The 22,500-nt window shown below is 34.7% G+C and overlaps 1 protein-coding gene across 12 annotated transcripts in view; it reads right to left on the bottom strand.

Moving 5' to 3' along the window:
• Positions 1–22,500, bottom strand: part of nectin1b (nectin cell adhesion molecule 1b) — a 525,250-nt gene that overhangs the window by 465,311 nt on the left and 37,439 nt on the right. For 10 of the 12 annotated variants that reach the window (XM_073929161.1, XM_073929162.1, XM_073929169.1 and 7 more), the window contains 1 exon segment: positions 3,194–3,283. The exons of the other annotated variants lie outside the window; for them this stretch is intronic. In XM_073929161.1, the coding sequence (XP_073785262.1) occupies positions 3,194–3,283 (90 nt within the window). 12 annotated transcript variants of the gene reach the window in all.

Here is a 22,500-nt window from a genome sequence, read left to right as displayed (position 1 = left end):
AGTCTACAGATATTACCATGTATTTCTCTGTGCAATCGAGAGATCACAATAATTAACCCTGAAAAAGCCAAAGCAACCACTACCAGATTACTATGGTATAAATACAGCACTACAGCATACAAAAAGAGAGATCGACTTAGTATGTTATTTATGTGTTTTATACTGTTTTGATCAGCTGTAGTTTGAAATTTACCCTGATTTTTTTTCCCATAAAGACATATTATGCGGTCTCTGTCGCCATCTTGTGGCGGAACGTCAACCATCTTTGCTCTGCTAAGTATGGCCACCGGCATGCTGAATCTCAGATATTTTAAAATAGGCATTATCCTTATAAACAATTAGCATAGTTGCAATCTAAACAACTCTAAAGTACATTACGTTGCCTAAAAGCTGCAATATTTGTCAAACTGTAGTGAGTTTATTGATCTGCTATCACTGTCTGTGGGCGAGTAATACACAATTGAGAGGAAGATGTACTGTTATTGCAAAATATCGCACAGCTATCAGCCAATCAGATTCAAAAACTATATAATACATAATATATATTTATTTATTTATTTTGTGCATTTTTCAGTGTTGCTAAACAGACACATTCATGCACACATGGACTAATCAATAATCAACATGCTGGGGATTGTGTCCGTTCATGTCTACTCATTCTTTTAATTGATGAGTTCCACTTACTGTCTGTCAAATGATTTCTTACCTGACAAGCAGATGTTTTGCTAAATGAGGTTTTTTTCTGCAGTGTTTGACTCATCTTTACAGCTCATTTACTGGAGGACAAGAGTGGATGCAGAATTGATAGGCCATCAACTGACAGAGCACCTCTGGGAATTAGACAGTGATTTCCAGCACATATCGCCATTCATAGAGGCTGATACCAAGAGCTAATTGATTTCTGACAGGATTCCTAACAACAGGCTTCTATCAAATAACTCATTTCCGCTGTCTCTTCAGAATATGCCTTCATACACTGCCTGTAAACAGTCATTTCCATGAATCGATGTAGGGGCAGAAAAACATAAGTTATTATGGTTTACACTTCAAAAAGGCAAAACATTCACCAAAACATTTTTATGTAGTTTTTTTTTTTATTTATGTGAAAATTAAGTGTTTATTTTTATTTAGTTTAGGATTTAATGTCCATTAATAAAACAAAGCCATAAACCAATAATTTTTCTTTCTTTCTTTCTTTCTTTCTTTCTTTCTTTCTTTCTTTCTTTCTTTCTTTCTTTCTTTCTTTCTTTCTTTCTTTCTTTCTTTCTTTCTTTCTCTTTCTTTCTTTCTTTCTTTCTTTAAATAAATAAATAAACAAATAAATAACTATTTATTATTGGTTTGTTTATTTTTGTTTAAATACATGTAAAAAAGTTTATTCTTCTTCTTCTTATAAATAATATGTTTAATTAATTTATTGTCCAATAATAAAGCAACAATTAAATAAATAAATAAAAGTAAAATATTAATATCACTATTATTATTATTATTTATTTATTTTTTATTATTATTTTTTAGTAGTAGTAGTAGTAGTGGTAGTAGTATTTATTGTTAATTAGTTTAGTTTAAATTAGTTGGATAAATGTATTGTCCAACAATAAAGCAACAATTAAATAAATAAATAAATAAATAAATACATGTAAAAATTATGATTGTTATTATTATTATTATTATTATTATTATTATTATTATTAAGTATTTAATGTTCTTTAGTTTACAATTTATTGTTTACTATATAAAAATAAACAAACACACAAACAAACAAATAAATTATGACTTTATATCAATGAATAACTGCACAGATATAGAATGTCAAGTCTACTTTTTGAAGGAAAAGTGATATTACGACACATTTCATCAAAACCGAGTTAAGGCCTAAAATTCTTTCCTGTGACAAAGTCTTGTGGTTCAACCTTGTCCTATTTCAGAGAAAAAAAAAAACTAACAAACAAACAAACAAAAAATACTACTCAACCAACAACATGTGGCTGACTGGTGTTTAAATATATATATATATATATATATATATATATATATATATATATATATATATATATATATATATATATATATATATATACTTACTTTGCCCGCGAAATGCCTATAAAAATCTTTTTTTTTAATTTGCCTAATTGTCAAAAATCTAGCTTCATTTGTAGACAGAAATATGCTACTGTTGAAGTGATTTGAACATCCTATTAGAAAGAACTTTTCAAAGTAAAAACAATAACATAACTGCATGTCACATTTGTTGTTTCACGCTTAAATTTAACAAACAAACATCATTTTCTGCTTATATGGAAATGTTGCAGCTTTCCAAACTGACATAAAGTATAATGTATAATATCTGTTCACACTGACATTCGATTACCGCCATACTATCTCTTTAGTACACATAAGTGTTATTGTTGAGATGCATGATTTGCTGAAGCACCATTAACTGTTTTACCATCTGGCCAACCGCTGTAATTATATACACACATCGAACATCCGTGACCCGTGAAATGCTTGTCAAATGCTTGACTGATGCACATGAATGCTAAAACAGCACAGTAGTTTAATATAGGAGGTGTTACTACCTTGGCAGAGGTTTATTTGACGCTCGGTCTACCACATAATGATTCCCTTTTACATAATCATAACACACACTTTTTGACTTGTTGAGTTTTATGTATTGATGATTTGGTGGTTTGTTTATTCGGATTTGACTTTGTGCAGTCAGAATTGGTAGTTTGTGTGGTATATTATGGCTGGATGTACAGTTGAAGTCTTGTATTTTGTATACTGTTGTATATTATATTGTATATTTGTATATTTTTTTCCCTTAATATATGTTTAACGGAAAGAAGAACACATTTCTAAACATAATAGTTTTAACAACTAATTTTAATAACTGATTTTTATCTTTGTCATGATGAAAGGACATCATATTTTACTAGCTATTCTTCGAGATGGTATTCAGCTTAAAGTGACTTTAAAGGCTTAACTAGGTTAATTAGGGAAGCTAGGCAAGTCATTGGATTGTAAGTCTATCAACCCAGGCTTATTGTGGATATGTACCGCTGTCTTTATTTCTGGAGAATGCAAACTATGTAGCCAGAGGTATGTCTGGCTGCATTTTGTCTTTAAAATGAACGCTACGAGGCGTTATAATGCCGACAATGGCTTCTGTTCCTTTGCATTTACCACTTACCTCTGATAGACGACTTGTTCGTTGGTGAATTTGGGATACTGAGCGATTTTGACTGCAACGATGGGATTTGTGTCCAACGAAGAACGATTCCTGAAACCAGGTAAACAAAAGTGAAAAATAATTAAAAAACAACAGGCTAGAAAAAATAGTAAAATCAAGCAGACGCGACAGCTTTTCTTTTTCTAGATTGCTTTTGAGAACACTGTTGGTTGGGTTTGGGAAAGGGGTGGGTGGGTCAGTTGGTTAGTCAGTCGACAGCAAGCTGGCCTAGTTGGCTGAAGTGTATATTATGCCCTCTGGTAGATTTTAAGCGAGAAGTGGACGTGTGATAAAAAGTGAAATCAATACATAAACCTTAAAATGGGCTTCAAAGGGGATCGATTTTAAAAATGGCCCAATTGTCATGTCTGTGTAAACACAAGACAATGAGAGTCTTTTAAACGACGAGGTCATGCGGGTGACTAGTAGGTGTTTAGGGGAGGTGTAGATTGAAGGCAACTGCAAACATACACAACAATGGCGGAGTACGTGGTGGAATTGTTTCTCAAGTGTTTCCTAATGATTCATCAGCAAAGTGTGAATTTACTTCACTTTACAACCAAATATAAAGACACCTTTTACACACATTGCAAAATATAAATAAAACATGGACTGTATAAAAATATGGGAGCTGGCACATCGGGAATGATTTAATAACCAGGTGACAACACCAAAAACTGGCCTGATATTTTTATTGTGCCGCTTTCTGTCATTATCATGGATGTGTAAACATTGTTTTTTTAAAATGCAATGTATACATGGACCATATGATTTTATTTTGACTACAAATTTTTTAAACTATAAACGTTTTGTATCATTATGTCTCTCTGTGTGTGTGTGTGTGTGTGTGTGTGTGTGTGTGTGTGTGTGTGTGTGTGTGTGCGTGCGTGTGTGTGTGTGTGTTCAAAGTGTCAAAAGGTGTCAAAATCTTTGCTGCGCCTCAAAACATGATGTAAAAATAAAAACTAAAAGCATAACATTTTTGTATGATTACTCTATTTGTGCTGTTCAAATAAATAATTAAATACCTACATTTTATATAAACAAGTAAATAAATAAAAATAAATACATTTAAAATAAATAAATAAATAAAAATGCAATTCAAATAAATAAACACATTCAAAATGAAAGAACAAATAAATAAATACATTTCAAAATAAATAAATTAAAGATTATTTAATTAATTTAAAATAAGTTAGTACATTGAAAATAAAAAAATGTAACAAATGAATAATTAAATAAATAAATAAATAATAAAATGTCAAATAAAAAATAATTAAATAAATAAATAAAGATAACATAAATACATTTAAAATAAATAAATAATAATTTAATTAATAATTTAAAAAATTATTAAGTTTAAAATAAATAAATTCAACAAATAAATAATTAGATAATACATTTTAAATAAATAAATAAAATACTAAAATTTTAAATAAATAAATAAATAAATAAATAAATATACAATAAATACCTTTAAAATAAATAAATAAATAAATAAATAAATACATTTAAAATAAATAAATTCAACACAAATAAATGATTAAATAATAAATTTTAAATATACAAATTAATAAATAAAATAAAATTATAAATAAATAAATAAATAAATATACAACAAATACATTTAAAATAAATAAATAAATAAATAAATAAATAAATAAATAAATAAATAAATAAATAAATAAATAAATAAATATTTAATTAATTAATGGGATTTATAAAATAAATAAATACATTTCTCACACTGCAATAATTATTTTGTGGTGATTTTATGTTAGTGCTTAATTAATTATTTAAACATTTTTCAAAAAGTTTACACTTCTTATATCTGCACTTTTGCACAGACCCCCAAGCACCCACTAGCATTTCATGGGAAATATGTCAGTCAAACAGCTGCCATTGAAATGCAATGCTAACAGCTTTATCCAGGCGTTACAGCTGTTCCTGACAAGAATAACAAACAATGTTGACTTTATGCCACAAGCCTGGATACACGATATGCTGACTTGGACTGGTCCCAAAAGACAAGAACTTGGGGAGACTGAATCAAAAGGTCTTCTCTTTTGATCTGTTTTCAGTCATCTGAAAGGTGTTGTCATTTATTTTAAAACGATGAAGGATGTGCCATTGTTTCCTCTAGATGTGCATCTCTCAGACCACACATTGTTTTTTCTGTGTGACTCAGAGTGGAGGATCATGGGACGACACTCTGCCCACCGCTGACATCACAAATTGCTGGTTGCCTGCATTGCAAGTTGTGTGTCTAAAAGATCACAGCCTTTTTTTCCCTAACAACTGCCTTCAACAGATGACAGTAAGGGTGCCCTGCAAAGCTATCCATGCATACACATGAACGTGGTCTCAACCTTTCGCTTTGTAGTTCAAACAGCCTTTTATCAAGGAGCGTGCAGAGCGCGAGTGAACGCAGAGACACAGGCAGGTCTGACCCGTCATCACAACAGCAGATTATAGGCCAGGAGAAGGGGGAAGAAAAGACTGAATGTCACATTGGCAAACGAGCAAAACGTGGTTTAACACATGCACATTTCACTCTATTTATGATGCCATAAATGCTTATTTATTTTAGTTTATCTTATTTATAACAAAAAAGTTTGGAATATATATTAAATAATATACTTACATTTACCAAGGCACTAATATTAGATGAAAGAAAACAGTAAAACAGTAATGTTGTAAATATATATGCTGTAATTATATGAAAATTATTATATTAATTTTAAAAATAGATAAATAACAACAACAAAAACAAAGTGCAATTTATTATTCTTTTTATATTTATTTTATTTTATTTTACAACACATCACACAAGTTTAGAGGTTATAAGTTATGACAACACACAAGTGTGGAATAGTCTTGTTTCTAGGAATGTAACGGTATTGTAAATACCGTCATACCGCAACATTATTATTTTTTCGATATTACCGTAGTCGCATGACTCGGTAAAACTATAGGTCTTCTGAGATAATTTGCTCAGGCGAATGAAGCGAACGGGAGGTACCGGAAACTACAATTCCCATCAGCCCAGGCTTGGCCATAATTCCTTGCGGTCTGTTGTCGCTAAAGATCCAGTAATGTGGAAATGGAGTGTGCTGCTAGAAGCGGGGATGAAAAAGAGCTGGAAAACCCTAAAGCGGGTGTTGTCGCCGCGCGCGTACTGAATAGTGGTGTTGTCGCGCGAGTTCTTATCAGCTGTGTTGTCGCGCGCGTACTGAATAGCGGTGTTGTCGCGCGAGTTCTTATCAGCTGTGTTGTCGCGCGCGTAACTTACTGTAAAGCGGGGACGGAGGGTATGTCGCGTTTCCATCACTTTTGATCATTTTGGAAGGGAACTTTCTATCCAAGACTAAAAAGGGCATGTGCACTGCACAGGTTGAGCACTGTGTGTGCACGTGCCTGCAAGTTGGGGAATAGGACTAATAATCAGTCATGGGGACTGCAGAAACACAGCACACTGTTCAGATTGATGCAGACATGAGATCTCTATCTCACTCATGGTTTGTCCTCTCAAGTGGGGGAAAGACAATGCACAACGTTACCCACTGCTGTCAACCTGGGCCAAGTCATATCTCTCTTGTCCCAGAAACCTCAGTCCCAAATGAGAGGGTTTTTTTTCTGTTGCAGGGGACATTGTAAATACCCAGAGATACCAGCTTTTACCAGATTATATTTATATGATAATTTTCCTTTAAACCCATCTCTATCTAAGTGAGTGAGTGATTAAATGTTGAATGTGATGAGTTTTCAACACTACTAAATTGAAACTTAATTTTTTTACATGGTTTAATATTTTTTTGTTATTAAAATTGAAGTTCCTGTTTCAAAGCTTACAGATAGATGGCTAATTTGTATGTCATTGACACTTTTGGCACTTTTTTTGGAGTATTTTCATAAGTTTTGTTTTTTCCTGTAAATGATTCAATAAATACCGTACCGTGACATTCATACCGAGGTATTACCGTACAGTGAAATTCTGATACCGTTACATCCCTACTTGTTTCCTTAATTTCTTATGCTTACCGAAAGCAGCTGAAAAAACACAATTGGGCAATATAATTGTAAATGTATATGCGGTAATCATATACAAATCTATATCAAATTATATCTCTCTATCAATATTTATTTATATTAATAAAAATAAACAACAGGGGCGAGACAGTGGCGCAGTAGCAAGAAGGTCGCTGGTTCGAACCTTGGCTTTGTTGGCGTTTCTGTGTGGAGTTTGCATGTTCTCCCTGCCTTTGCGTGGGTTTTCTCCGGGTGCTCCGGTTTCCCCCACAGTCCAAAGACATGTGGTACAGGTGAATTGGGTAGGCTAAATTGTCCATAGTGTATGAGTGTTTGTGTGAATGTGTGTGTGGATGTTTCCCAGAGATGGGTTGCGGCTGGAAGGGCATCCGCTGCGTAAAAACTTGCTGGATAAGTTGGCGGTTGATTCTGTGGCGACCCCGGATTAATATAGGGACTAAGCCGACAAGAAAATGAATGAATGAATGAAAAATAAACAACAACATTAATAACTACAACATAATTATAATGATAACAACAACAATAATAATACTACTACTACTACTACTACTACTAATAATAATAATAATAATAATAACAACAAAAACGATAATAATAATAATAATAATAATAATAATAATAATAATAAAAACAAAAAATGACGACGGCAATAATAATGATGACAATGTTGACAACAATAATAACAAAAACAATGATGAAGACGATGACAATAATAATAATAACAATAACAACAACAACAACAATAATAATGAAGACGACAATGACAATAATAATAATAATAATAACCATAATAACAACAACCACGACGACAACAACAATAATATTAATGACGACAACAACAACAACAACAACCATGACAATAATACCACTAATAATAATAATAACAATAATAACCACAGCAATATTAATAATAAATAATAATAATAATAATAATAATAATAATAATAATAATAATAATAGTACTAGTAGTTTTAGTTTGTTTTGTTTATCAGCAAAGTAAATATTAGAAAATAGTCCCAAAAACATAAATATTCTATTATTGTCTACATAACTGTTTATGTTACACTAACGTTACCAAGGCAACAACTGACACATTTGTATTACATTCCAAAGATTTTTTATTTTTTTTCAGCACCACAATGGAATATTAAATCATTTCTGTGCTGACTGGACTGGCTCGGCTTGGAACGTAAAGGTTAATCAAATAGACTTATCCTTCAAACAGAAATATTCAGCAAAATAATGAAAAAGTGGTTCTTGATTTGAATGTTTAGATGCTTTCCTGAAAACTAAAACAAAATAAAAAAATCTTACTCTGTGATTCTAGTTTTTATTAATTATTTTGTGGCCCAGAACCTTGCTCTTGATCATTGACACGACTTTAGTCTATTTTCACTTTACTAAAGGTGATAATTACTTCAATCACTAGTTGGCATGTTATATTTAACATTACAGTGAATTAACAAGAATTACTTTGAACGCCTATTTTCTGCCACTGTAACAAATAACTGAAATAACAAGAAGAAACAAGAAGTCTAAAATGCCCAGGAGAATTAATGGACTTCTCAGTTGTTAAACTGAGGCAATAACTTCAACTCAAAATGTTCTTCTAAAAACCCAATGGAGACTGGGTCAAAACAAGAGACAAATGAAGCCTAGCCAGACTAGAATAAACAATTTAAAAATCCAACAAAATGAATGTTTATAACAGTCTTATAATATAAGTCTTATAAATAAATGTTGGTATTGAGGCTGACTATGTTTTTTGATTTTAGATACTAGAGATTAATTTTAGAGATTTATTGATGTTTTATGCAACACATTCTCTTTTGTATTATGCATCACACTGAAGTGTTTGTGCTTTTTTAGAAATATTTTGGAGCACCTAACTCACACCTAACCCTAAACCTGCCCACTTCTGAACAACATCAATAGGCAACAGGCAAATAAAAGTTGTCACATGTATTTATTGCAAAAACTACAACAGAAAAGGCAATTCAAACAAATAGTTGAAACTTCTGCACATAAGCTTTGACCCGATTGGTCACGAGACACTAAGGAAGCCAACAGCATTCAGCAACCGAAGCTGATGTAAGACTTTTTCTGGCAACAATATTTCAAATAATCACAAAAAAAAAAACATCCAGTTAATTCCTTTAGAAATAACTCACACTGTCTCAGTAGACTTGGACTATTCTTACATCTTCAATAAACTGTGACTTCAGTTGTAATTACCTTGCACATTCTGAGTTTTTTATTAAAAAAATAGTTGGGTTTAGTACTAGGATCAGGGTCACGTGCTTGTAAATGTGTTTGCAGTGTAACACAAGTAAAATAGTTCTGATTGTTTACCTTAGGAAAACTCACACCCTGATAATGGCAAAAACATTACCCAATATGTCATAATAAGTGCTGATGTCATTCGCATCAGCATATTGACCCCAAAGTAAAATTTTTCAGAACACCGGCACTTCAGGACAATCCCTAGTCTAAATGGAACCACACAAGGCATAACACCGCTTGGTTTTGTCAGAACTAGTTGTTCGGTGGCGGCTTAAGTCGCTGTCACACTAGACTTTAAGCTGGCGAAATTCATCACGAGGGGGGTCTCTCCACACAACTACCAGTGGACAGCATCCACTTGGATGATGTGACAGCAGCCACAGGACAGGGCCACCAGTGCGCTCAACACACACCAGCTATAGATTGAGTGGAGAGACAGTGATAGAACCAAATCGCTGGATGGGGATGATTGGAAGGCCATGATTGAAGACATTTGGCCAGGACACCGAGGTTACACCCCTACTGTTTTACGGGTAGTACCATGGGATTTTTAATGATTGAGTCAGGACCTCAGTTTAACATCTCATCCGAAAGACAGCACTCAGACAGCAATATAGTTTTCCCTTCACTATACTGGGGCATTAGGACTCAGTATAGTCCTACAGACACAGACTGCAGGTTGTGCGCCCCCTTACTGGCCTCACTAACAACACTTCCCACAGCAACCTAGTTTTTCCATGTGGTCTCCCATCTAGGTACTGAACAGGCTCAGCCCTGCTTAGCTTCAATAAGTAAATGGTCTTGGGTTGCAGGGTGATATGGCTGTGGTATGTGGTACATGATGCAATTTTGCAGGTTGCAAGTTCATCAAGCTCGAACTTTCCAATGCAGTGACATGCAAAACTTGTCACACAAGCTTGCGTTTCCAGTCTGCCACATTCACATGCAAATTAATGGAAGTTTATGGGGTGAAGAGTGCAGTGCGACCATGGCTTTAGTGTCCTGGCCTTAAGTGAATCATTTCAGGTCATTGAAATGGAGAGTCTAGTTCTTGAACTGACAGATTTTGATCTGGATCTTGAGTTGCTGAGGTTTAGTTTTATCCTCTCTCATCTTGTGTCATACAGGATGTTATTTCCATTCTAAATCCACCTGATATACATTAGAAGTGAGAGTGAGATGTTTTAATTAAAGTGGATTTCATTAAAATGATCAAAGCATGCACGCACAAATATACTGGAGTAGTTTTTGGGCGAGCTCATGAACATGCTGAGTTGTTCCTGCGACTGCAGAGCAAAATTTCGCCTCCGGCTCAGTTGTGCTGCAATTCTCTGTTGTTCTACAGTACCAAGCAGCAAACTCCATAGACCAAACAGTCTGGGGAATCACTTTGAAGCTGCTGGCTTTGAGCAGTGATCGCACTTTGCTAGAGTTGACTGACACTGCTGTTAGACTGAGCATATGACATCCAGTCTTACAGCCGCAGAACTTGCTGACTTTCCTATTCAGTTTGGATTGTTGTTCATGCACATTTCTGAAGAAAAAGGAAGGAATTTTGTGCAAAAGTATATTCAGTTATGCAAAAAACATGAAACATGCTAGCTAGCTATATCATGTATATATGTATTTGAGTATATTTTTACAAGGATACAATTGTATGTTCATTTAGTACTGGATAATCCTCAGGATACACCTGCAGCCCCTCTTTCTGTGATGTCTTTTCCTCACCTATCTCCCTTCACTGTCGCCCCTCATCTCTTTCTTGAATATGAGCGCATCATTTTCTTGGGAACAGATGGGTCTCTGCGTCAGTCAGTACATCATGTCCAAAATCATAGCAATCTGCCAAGCCAAACAAGTGGAATGGATATGAAGTCATCCAAGAGCCAGAGGCGTTTCAGAGCAGTCCGCAAGAACGACATTCAAGACTATTCACTTACCCTCATTCTTTCGGGGACAAAAAAAACCTACAAAAGTTATTAGCATACAACTGATTGTTGAGCAAAAGAACGTAGAAGTGTTTAGTAACTTCTGAATTCATCCAAGGTTTAGGGTCATATTTACTAAACAAGACACATTAGCATGTCGCAATCATACATAAGCAACATTGGGAGTGCAGAAGTTCTGCAGGCGTTTCTACTTACGATGAGCAAATTAAACAACACAGAGGCACTGGCTCATTTCCATAATGACCAACACAATCTCCCAAGAGGAGTGCAAATTAAAATAGTGTGGCTTGGTAATCGATATGTTCAGATAACATCATATTCTAGTGTTTCGAATAAATGAGCACGAGCAGAGAAAATGCTTTGCCTTCTACTGCATGCTCTCACCTGCATACACTCTTCCTACATAATTGGTTAAGATGACGGATGGATAGATGGATGGATGACTGTATGAATGAATAGATGGCTGGATGGCTGGATAGATAGATAGATAGATCGATAGATAGACAGACAGATGGACAGATGGAGAGGTAGAGAGATGGATAGATAGATGGAGAGGTAGACAGACATGTGGATGGATGGATGGATGGATGGATGGATGAATGAATAGATGGCTGGATGGATGATAGATAGATAGATAGATAGATAGATAGATAGATAGATAGATAGATAGATAGATAGATAGATAGATGATAGATAGATAGATAGATAGATAGATAGATAGATAGATAGATAGATAGATAGATAGATAGATAGATAGATAGATAGATAGATAGATAGATAGATAGATAAAGGCAGTTTAAAAAAGGATAGATTGATAGATAGATGGATGGATGGATGGATGGATGGATGGATGAAGGCAGTATAAAAAAGGATAGAAAGAAAGATAGATAGATAGATAGATAGATAGATAGATAGATAGATAGATAGATAGATAGATAGATAGATAGATAGATAGATAGATAGATAGATAGATAGATAGATAGATAGACGGACGGATGGATAGATGGAGAGGTAGACAGGTGGATGGATGGATGGATGGATGGATGGATAGATAGACTACTGAAACCTTAAAATTAATGTAGCGTCATTCAGTTAATGGGAAAGTTCAGCCAAAATAAAATATTCCTCACTATTTCCTCACACTTAATTTGGTTGTTTCTTCTGTTGAATACAAAAGAAACAAAAGAATATTCAGTAGATCGTCCTTTGTGTTCAACAGAATAAAGCAACTCAAACAAAATTGGAACAAATGTGGAGTGAGTAAATGATCACAGGATTTTATTTTTTCCTCCTATATTCCCTTCTTCCAATAAATGTTGCATCTTAAAAAAGAACCAATAAATCATTGAAATGCATAAGCAACAATAAATATATGTACCATATACCAAATCATTGCAAGTGTTTCAATCTGTGACAACACATTTTAACCCAGCTCATGCCATTTTGATATTTGTTTAGGATTAATTGGTGTCACTTGCCAGTAGGCACAAGACATCAACATGACCTCAGATCAATGTTGTACCTAAACGTCGTGGGATGTCAGATTTTGTTTGGAAATGAAAATCAGGTTGACGTCAGAACTCAACGTCAGGCTGACGCCAATGTCCAATGTCGAAGAGACGTCCTTTTTAAAAAATTTCCAACGCAACCTAAAAACAACAACATATCAACGTCTAATGATGGTGTAGCTTGACGTTGTGTGGACATTACCAATATACCGTCTATTAGACGTTGGATTTTGGTGGTCATACCTGATGAATAAATGTCAGCATTTGACATCAGTATAATGTTGGTTTAAGATGTTGACTAGACATTGGACTTTGGTCACTTTCCAGCACAAAATAACATTAAAGTAATTTCATGTCGTTATTGGACGTCAAAAAAAAAAAAAAAAAAAAAAAAAAAAAAAAAACGCTGGCAACCTAAATCTAACCTAATACTAACATCCTATGGTGTTGTGTGTCTGCTAGGTTTTACTTACACTGCCATCATTTTTAACATGTAGTATATTTCATTGATTTCAGTTAAAAATATTTGCCATCCGTATAAACAAGGGCAAATGGACCTAGGCCAACCTGGTGGTGAACAAATCAACAAATGCAAAAAGTCCACTCTTTATATCTGGAAGAGTCAGTTCAGGGTCACTGCCCTGCAGAGTTTAGCTCCATCTCTAAACACACACATATGAGGGGCCGGCAAGTCCAGGAGAGCTGCAGTCCTGCAGAGTTTTGATGTGGCCTTGATTGAAAAAATAAATAAATAAATAAATAAACAAAAAACTTGCTAATATTATTCAGACCTTGAGTAGCTTGGCTAGTGGTGGAGCAAAACTCTGCGAGGCTAAAGCTCTCTTGGACTGAACTTGCCAACCCCTGTCCAATGTCTTCAGGATTACTGACAGGTTTATTTGATTCAATTTAGAGCTAAATATGAGGCTCCTCCATGATCAGAGTTGCCCATCCCTGCCTTATATACTTTAGACCAGGGGTGGGCAAACTCGGTCCTGAAGGGCCGGTGTCCTGCACAGTTTAGCTCCTACTCTAATCAAACACACGCTCATAGATTCTAGGGATCTTGAAGACACTGATTAGCTTGTTCAGGTGTGTTTGACTAGTGTTGGAACAAAACTCTGCAGGGACACCGGCCCTCCAGGATCAAGTTTGCCCTTCCCTGCTTTAGACAGAGGGTTACCAGCAATTTAGGGTTAACTTCCATGGTCTGACCTCTGAGTATATTTTCAGATCTAATAAGTATGCATCAATCTATGAGACTCTTTGCTCTAAGTATTGACTATATATCTGACAGTTCCACGACCACGCTTGAGATGTCGAGGTGATAAGAGTTTTCCCTGTAGCAGCTCCAAAACTTGAGCAATCTTCCAATCTCCTTAAGAACATCTCCTACTTTGAAGGCATTTCAAAGGTGACAGAAAACTGTCAGGGTTCTGCCACTTTGGTCTTGAAAATTCTTGTTTTGATGGCAGAGCTCTGACACTTCTCATGTCTGGTCCTGTTTCTGTCTCTGTGTGAGCGCGCGCCGTCGTGGGTGTACGTAGAGTGTGCGCGCTCCTGCTTGACGCGGCCGCGCGCGCGCTCTGCGTCCCTCAGACGCGTGCGCTCTTGTACTCGTGTTTGTGTTTTCGTCTGTCAGCAGCGTGGTGTTTCATTCCCAGCGTCTCAGTCTTGTTGGTTTCGGTTTTGGTCGGCGCTGGGATGAAGCATGCACGCTGCGTGTGTGAGCGCACGGTGAGTTTTCATTCATCGTGTGCTCGTGTCTTGCGTCTTTTGTCAAAGCACGTGGCTCGGTGTTTACATTATGGTCACGTGCTTTTGTCGTGTGCTTCAGTGTTGTGTTATGTGAGCGCATGGCTTGTATTGTCTCTCTGTGTCATGCGCTCTCCCGTCTATTGTCTAGTCCCACCCTCCTTGTTAACCCATCATTAGTTAATTGTGTTCACCTGTGTGTCAATTTACTTTTTGCTTTATAATCCCCCTCATGTTTTCAGTCCTTTGTCAGTTCGTCGTCGATATTACTCTGTCTTGTTGTCTCCAGTTCTGTTTTGTCCTGCCAGCCCTGTCAAGTTTGTTTTTGCCTTTTTATTAATGTTTTCCCCTTCGGGGTAGTTTTGTTTTGCCTTTTATTTTTATTTGTAGTTTATAATAAATATTCCTTCATTTTTCTGCAATTGGGTCTGCACTCCTTTTTTTTCCCTCACCGACCGTGACAAAAACACACTTTTTTTCCCTTTAGCCTTCAATCATGTGTTGTATGTTTATTGTCGTCTTAATAAGGCGATGACCCAAACCAGTTGTGTTTGTTTATGGAGGGATGAAAATATGTAGTGCTGGGATGGATCCAGGAACAGGCTTGGTGAGCAGTGACTTAAGTGCAGTGATTGGTCAATCCTAATACCATGGACAACGAACACACAAACACAGGCCTGGAGGCTCGGTGTCCTTCAAAGTTCAAGGTCCTCAACCGAAATCAAACAAACCTACATGTAGCTTTTTAGTGATCTTTGGGACTTCAGATTTCAGGTGTGTTTGATTAGTGTTGGATCAAAATCTGTAGGACACCGGCCTTACAGGACCAAGTTTGCCCCCTGCCTGGTTTTCAATTTCGGTTCTTGGGAACCCCCCATCCTGCACATTTTGTATGTCTCTCTTACGGACACAAAAGGATCATGTCATGATTTCTCTGTCAATGAGCTGATGATCTGAATCAGGTGGCTGTTTCTCAATTCCAAAGAACAGACTTGCAGGTTACCTCGGAGGAACAAACAAAATAAAAATAAAAAATAAAAAACAATCTTAAAAACTAAATCAGTGGCTATGATGCGAGTTGGTGTAGCCCAAATATTAGAGCATGGCATTATTTGAGGATTTGACTCAATGCAAAGTAAGAACTGATTAAATGTGTACCTTCAATGCAAAGTAAGCTACTTTGGATAACAGCTTCTGCCAAATGCAAAAATATAAACGTAAGACTAAAACAATATCACTATGTATTTGTGGTAAACAAGATGCATCACGCATTGGCAATTTTATAGGTATGGAAAAGTTAGCAATTAATTTTGAAGCCATGTCATGTTGATGCCCATATCTTTTTGAGTTGCGTTGTTATTGGCAAGTCAGTAGACAGATAATAGCGTTAAGAACAGTGAGATGGTTATTTTAAACTCATGACGCTGTCTGAACATTTTTGTTGACTACAGTTTAGGATCATCACACTGTATGAAATATCCGTAAATTAGCAGTTTTCTGTAGTTTGTGTTTGTATTTTTATTATTTCAATAGCAAAATTCAGTATCAAGACAAGTCGAATATAGTGAAAGAATCAGTTCATTAACTTGAGTTTGATAAATAGCATCTAAAATGTGAGTTTGGGAAAGATAACATTAGCTAACCAGTGCCATTTCCCCTAACTAACCCAAAAACTATCCCTTTTTGTTTTCACTTTCCATTCAGAACTGACCTTCGGTTCACTCGGAAGATGGTGATATTATAAATTTGTGTCTCTTTCTCTTCACTGATACGATATACAGCCAGGTACTCAACATTCCTGTGTGACTCAAGCAATACTTCCATGTTTTTTTTTTTTTTTTCTCACCGCAGCCTCGATTTAGCTTTTTAAATGGCGGCCTGTGAAATCAGTCTATAGCAGCTGCTGAAGAAAACACTACCGAAACACAACACAACACCTTAACTTTTGAGTGACTTCTTATGCAATTGATGCATCTAATGATCTAATGCAGGGGTCACCAAACTTGTTCCTGGAGGGCCGGTGTCCTGCAGATTTTAACTCCAACCCTAATCAAACACACCTGAACAAGCTAATCAAGGTCTTATTAGGTATACTTGAAAGATCCAGGCAGGTGTGTTGAGGCAAGTTGGAGCTAAACCCTGGAGGGACACCGGCCCTCCAGGACCGAGATTGGTGACCCCTGATCTAATGAGTACCATATGTACTGAAATTATCGACACAATCTCACGGCAATTCCTAACTTTTTGATTTAGTGGCTAATATGTATGAATTCGTACAATCTAATTCGTACTATTTGGTATGATTTGGTCATCACCCCATGATGGTTGGGGTTAGAAGTGGGGTTGTGTGCCACGCCTCCTTTTTAAAATCGTACATTTTTGTATGACTGAACTCGTATGAATTAGCCACTAAACTGACAAAACGTAAAATACTTACGTTTCCTCGTGAGATCAGGCTGGAAATTACATCAAAGGTATACAAGCGTCATAATGTCAAGGTTGGGAATAAGAATGTGTTGCTTTAGTAAATTCTGCCAGTATCTTTAAAACCAAAAGGCTTTGCACTTTTGCAAGCTTTTACTAAATCTATCTCTAGGTATGTCATTATTTTTTAACATGACAATTACTGGCAAATTAAAGTAGTTTGGAAAATTCCTAGCATGAGCTTTTTTCACTTAAAGGCCCCAACCTTTTAAAATACAGAGTGAGAAGGATGAATCAGTCTTCATCTAAGGGCAGCTCTTCGCTCGAGTCCGGCTCAGCTGCACATTTGCAAACTACATGTATGCGATTCATTGCCTCCAAGGCACCTTGTCAACATTCACATCAGCGAACAAGGTCCAGGGTAGTGTGCCATATAAGGAGGGATATATTAGCGTCCAGCAGTGGATAAAAGAAAAGGGAGTCTGTCAGAGTGATTTATTCAGACGAAAGAGAGAGAGAGAGAGAGAGAGAGAGAGAGAGAGAGAGAGAGAAAGAGAGAGAGAGAGAGAGAGAGAGAGAGAGAGAGAGAAAGAGAGAGAGAGAGAGAAAGAGAGAGACCTACAGATTAGGAAAAAAACTGTCAGCTACACCTCCGGGTCGCATCAAGGCAGTGAGGTAGAAAGTGGCGAGACAGTTGTTTACAAATGCATCCGTCTGTTTGCTCTTCACCACGGATGGGAATTAAAAGGCAAATTAGGTGGCAGTAAGTGTAAGGATGGAGGAGGGGGGATGATGGGTGAAAACCGACAGAGACGTAAAGACGCTTTGCTGGATGAGATTTCATCAGGGAATCAACATCAACAATCAATCAAGCAACCTCGGCTGAGCTGGATTTATGAATTTGTGTTATGCATGCTGGAAGTAGAAATGTAAAAAAAAAATAAAAATAAAAAAATCAGAAATGACCTGAATAAGAATTTATAGGTCAGTCAGACGAGCCAAGAAACATGTATCCAGTCAGATGATCTATGTGCTTGTTGGTGATGTTTTGAAATAGCTGTCAGGTCAAGAGAAGATTCATCACCGGAGACAAAAACAAATAATTGTGCGATGAATAGTGCAGATACTTAGATGGAGTGAGATATGATAAAAGCCACGGTAAAAGACTAACACACATGCACAAGAAGAATGAAGGCCCCAGTATGCTTTAATTGATGTTTATATATATACACTTTTTAATATATATATATATATATATATATATATATATATATTTCTTCAAAATTTCATTCATTTTCTTTTTGGCTTAGTCCCTTTATTAGAGTCGCCACAATGGATTAAACTTATCCAGCTTATGTTTTACGCAGCGAATGCCCTTCTAGCTGCAACCCATCACTAGGAAACATCCAGGAGGTTCAGCATTGTTGGCCAGTTATCACCTGCCTTTGAGCTGTTTATAGAAATGTTTTAAGACAGTTAGGTTGACAATAATTCACAGCAAAACTCCTCACAGCAGTATATACTCAAACTTCACATTTAGAGTGCATGCAACACTTGATTTATTCAATTTGACATTGCATCTGCCAGTGCCGTGCGTATGTAATGGAAAATCAGTTATCATTATTCAGGATATGAAATATTCTCTAGTTTGTACAGGAGGAAATATTTACAATGGAAGAGTATCAGGGGACATTTTATACACATACATATTAATAAGTCTTTTATTACACATACCAGCATAATAAAGTATCAATATATGTTTTCATATTAAATATCAAACCAAAATATGATAATTATATGATATTGAAGGACAAAAACTGGAAGCTTATTTCCTTTTCATTTTCAAAATAAAAATAAATAAAAATAAATGAATTTATAAATAATTTTAAATTATTAAAATGATGATGTATTAAAATAATGACTTAACATAAAATAAACTTCATCAGTATAGAGTGTAAAGCAACCAGAATTTTGACTAAATTGTTTTAGATGCTGTGAGAAAAGAGATGATGCTGCATGTATGTCATAAGACCATTTTATTAAATTTAAATTAATATTTTATATTATTTCATTTTATTTACTTTAACTTTCTTTAATTTATTATTTTCTTTATTTTTCTTTAATTAATGTTTAATAAAATTTTTTAAAGAAAATAAATTAAATAACATGAATAAAAATAACTAAATAAAACAAAACAAAATTATGTTTATTTTATTTTATATTTTGTTTTGCATATTTTTATATTTTATTTTACTTTTTTATTTCATATTTTATTTTTCATTTTATATGTTATTTTCTGTTTGTTTAATTTAATTTTATATTAAATTTTATATTTATTTTATATTTTATTTTTATTTTGTTTTATTTTTCATTTATTTTATTTGATATTTTTCTTTATTTTATGTTTTACATTATTTTATATTTTGTTTTTATTCTTCTTTTTTTTTGTTTATTTTACTTATTTTATTTTTTATTTTTTTCCCCAGTACTGGGTTGCAGCTGGAAAGGCATCCATTCTCTAAAACAAATGGTGGATAAGTTGGTGGTTCATTCTGCTAAATAAGGGACTAAAAGAAAACAAATTAAGCAACATTTAATAAAATATTAATAAAATAGAAAGAAACAAAATAAAACGATGTTTTGTTTATTTTGCATTTTATTTAACATATATACATTCACTCTCTAAAACACATACTGGATAAGTTGACGGTTCACTTTACTGTTCATATCAACCCCTGATAAATTAAGGGACTAAGCCAAAGGCAAATTAATGAAAGAATGGATGCAAACCTTGTTGTGCAAACCCAGGAACCTTTAAATTAACAATGAGGCATGTGAAATTCTGTTTACAACGTTTATGCTTTGAATACGTTAGTAAAATCAGAGAACAAGTTATACATATCGTGATATTCCAACTTCCAATCTTTTTAGACAAATGCTAGCCAGATGAGTTATACTGTGGCCCAAGCGGCAGGAAGGAAGCTTCCAGTCCCCAGGAGCAGTAGTGTCAGCATGACTTACACTCTTCCAGAAATAGACCACTGATAGGAGGTGAGGATGTCAGCCTGACTTTAGTGAAACAGAAAAAGAGACATTTTTACCTGCTGTGTGAATCAATGTTTTTGGTCTGTATGAGTAATGCAAGGTGCTTAAACAAATTTATTTTATCGCTTTCAGAAACAGTCATACAGTTAAAGTCAAAATTACTAGCCCTCCTGTGAAATATTTATTCTTTTACAAATATTTATCAAGTGATATTTAAAAGGAGTGATTCACTACGCCATCATATTTTTATGTTATTTTTTAGTTGATGTGTAATGTAGCTGTGTGAACATAAACAACATTCCTAAATGTAATGTGCTCCAAGTTGCAAAGGGAGACATTAGCTTAGCAAAGCCTACAACAAACAAATTTTGGGGACTACAAAAAATACATCTGGATTAGTGAGATCACAAACACTTCAGGTTACGCACATACACCTCATGCATACACACCCCCACAGTGAAGGGGTTTGGTCAGAGGCGCTGTAATGTTATAGCAGAAAAAGCTAAAATGCCGTCCAAATGCTGCTATTTCCACAGAATGTGTTCTGTTTCTGTGTTTGGGCTTCCAAAGCACAATACAGAAAGACATAAGCGCTTACAATTTCATTTTAATCATGTTCCAGAAAATTAAAAAAAGATATAGCTAGCATTTGACAAAGAACAGCTTTCAGAATCTCTCCAGTTTAGATTCGATAAAAACTCCTTAAAGAAGGAGCAGCTCTAACCATAATAGAAGCAGCTGTGGAATTTGAGCCACAACCTGTAAAAATATTTATTTGTTAAATTTGATCTATTACATACATAGTGTCTAGTGTTAGTGGTATGTTGTAGCAAGGACGTAAACAAGGATGTAAACAACTGGAAATGCTGTTTGGCATCGTTAACAATTTAGCTACAAATTCTTATTTATCCGTCAAACCACTGTAAACACCCACAATCTTCATCAGCGCTGCAGTGTCTCTCTATGAGGTTGCTTTTTTTATCTCAAATAATAAACCTGCAAAATATATATGAATGTTTCATATTACATAAAATCCAAATATATATGAAAGACACTTTTATTTTATTTTAGAGAGCAGACATGAGGTTCAGCTGTGTCCTCTTAATTTTCTGTCTAATTCAGGCTTGCACTGACTGACAGTATTTACACAACAAAGGCGTGACTGGACGTGACACTTCCTGGGGACATGGATACGTGAATCATAACACATCAGGTTAGCTGACCAATCAGAGCCTCTTAAAGGCAAGCTTTCAGAGGAACTAGGAAAAATGACAGTCATTTTCATGTTAGCTTAGTTTTATATATTCAAAGTAAGATATGTGGTTTTAAATTTTTTTTTATCTTATAAACACAACAAAGCCTTAAAAATACACTCCGGACCACCCCTTTAATTGAGCTAAGAAATTTTCACAGTATTTCTCATAATATATATATGTATATATGTATATATGTATATATATATATATATATATATATATATATATATATATATATATATATATATATATATATATATATATATATATATATATATATATATAATTTCTAAAAGTTCATAATTGCTCTTACACTGGCAAAAATAGGCTTGTTCTGGCTGTAATGGGAACATGGATTTTCTTTGTTGCGTGTGAGTCATGTAGGAAGCGGGAGCAATTGGTAAATCGATCTAGCATTTGATAATTTGAGCGGATTTGGTGTGAAGGAAGTACAAAGTAGTCAAATATTGACTGTTCCGCTCATAATGAAGATTCATTAGCGAAATAAGCCTGGAGTTGTTCAGCGTTAGTTTCCTAAAAGACGAATAAACATGTTTTCCGAAAACACCTAATTAAGACAATGTGTAATTCCCCCCAAAAATGATTATGATAATTAATACACCACTTGCTGAAGTTGTTGTTTTTAATTAGTGTGTATTTAAATGATTATATAAAAATACTATTTTTCACGTCAAATGTGTTGGAATATGGGGCAAATGTTGTCTTATTATTGCCATTGTACCTAAACTAAAATATATGGATGGATGGGCGGATGTAATTTCTGTAGTTTTGTGAAAATAACACACAGACACACACACACACACACACAAACAAGTCTAGGTTACTAAGAGGAGACTGTCGCTCTACACTAACTGAAAAAAAGTATTGTCGTCAATGCAAGCTTTAGGAGCAAACAAAAATAACAACTTGACTTCTAGTTGATCATTTGGTATCAAAAGTTGTTTATATGAAATGCAAAGGCCTCTAGATTACTCTTA

The sequence above is a fragment of the Danio rerio genome, chromosome 18, assembly GCF_049306965.1.
Source record: "Danio rerio strain Tuebingen ecotype United States chromosome 18, GRCz12tu, whole genome shotgun sequence".
Lineage (NCBI taxonomy): Eukaryota > Metazoa > Chordata > Actinopteri > Cypriniformes > Danionidae > Danio > Danio rerio.
This window is presented reverse-complemented; position numbering and strand designations above follow the sequence as displayed.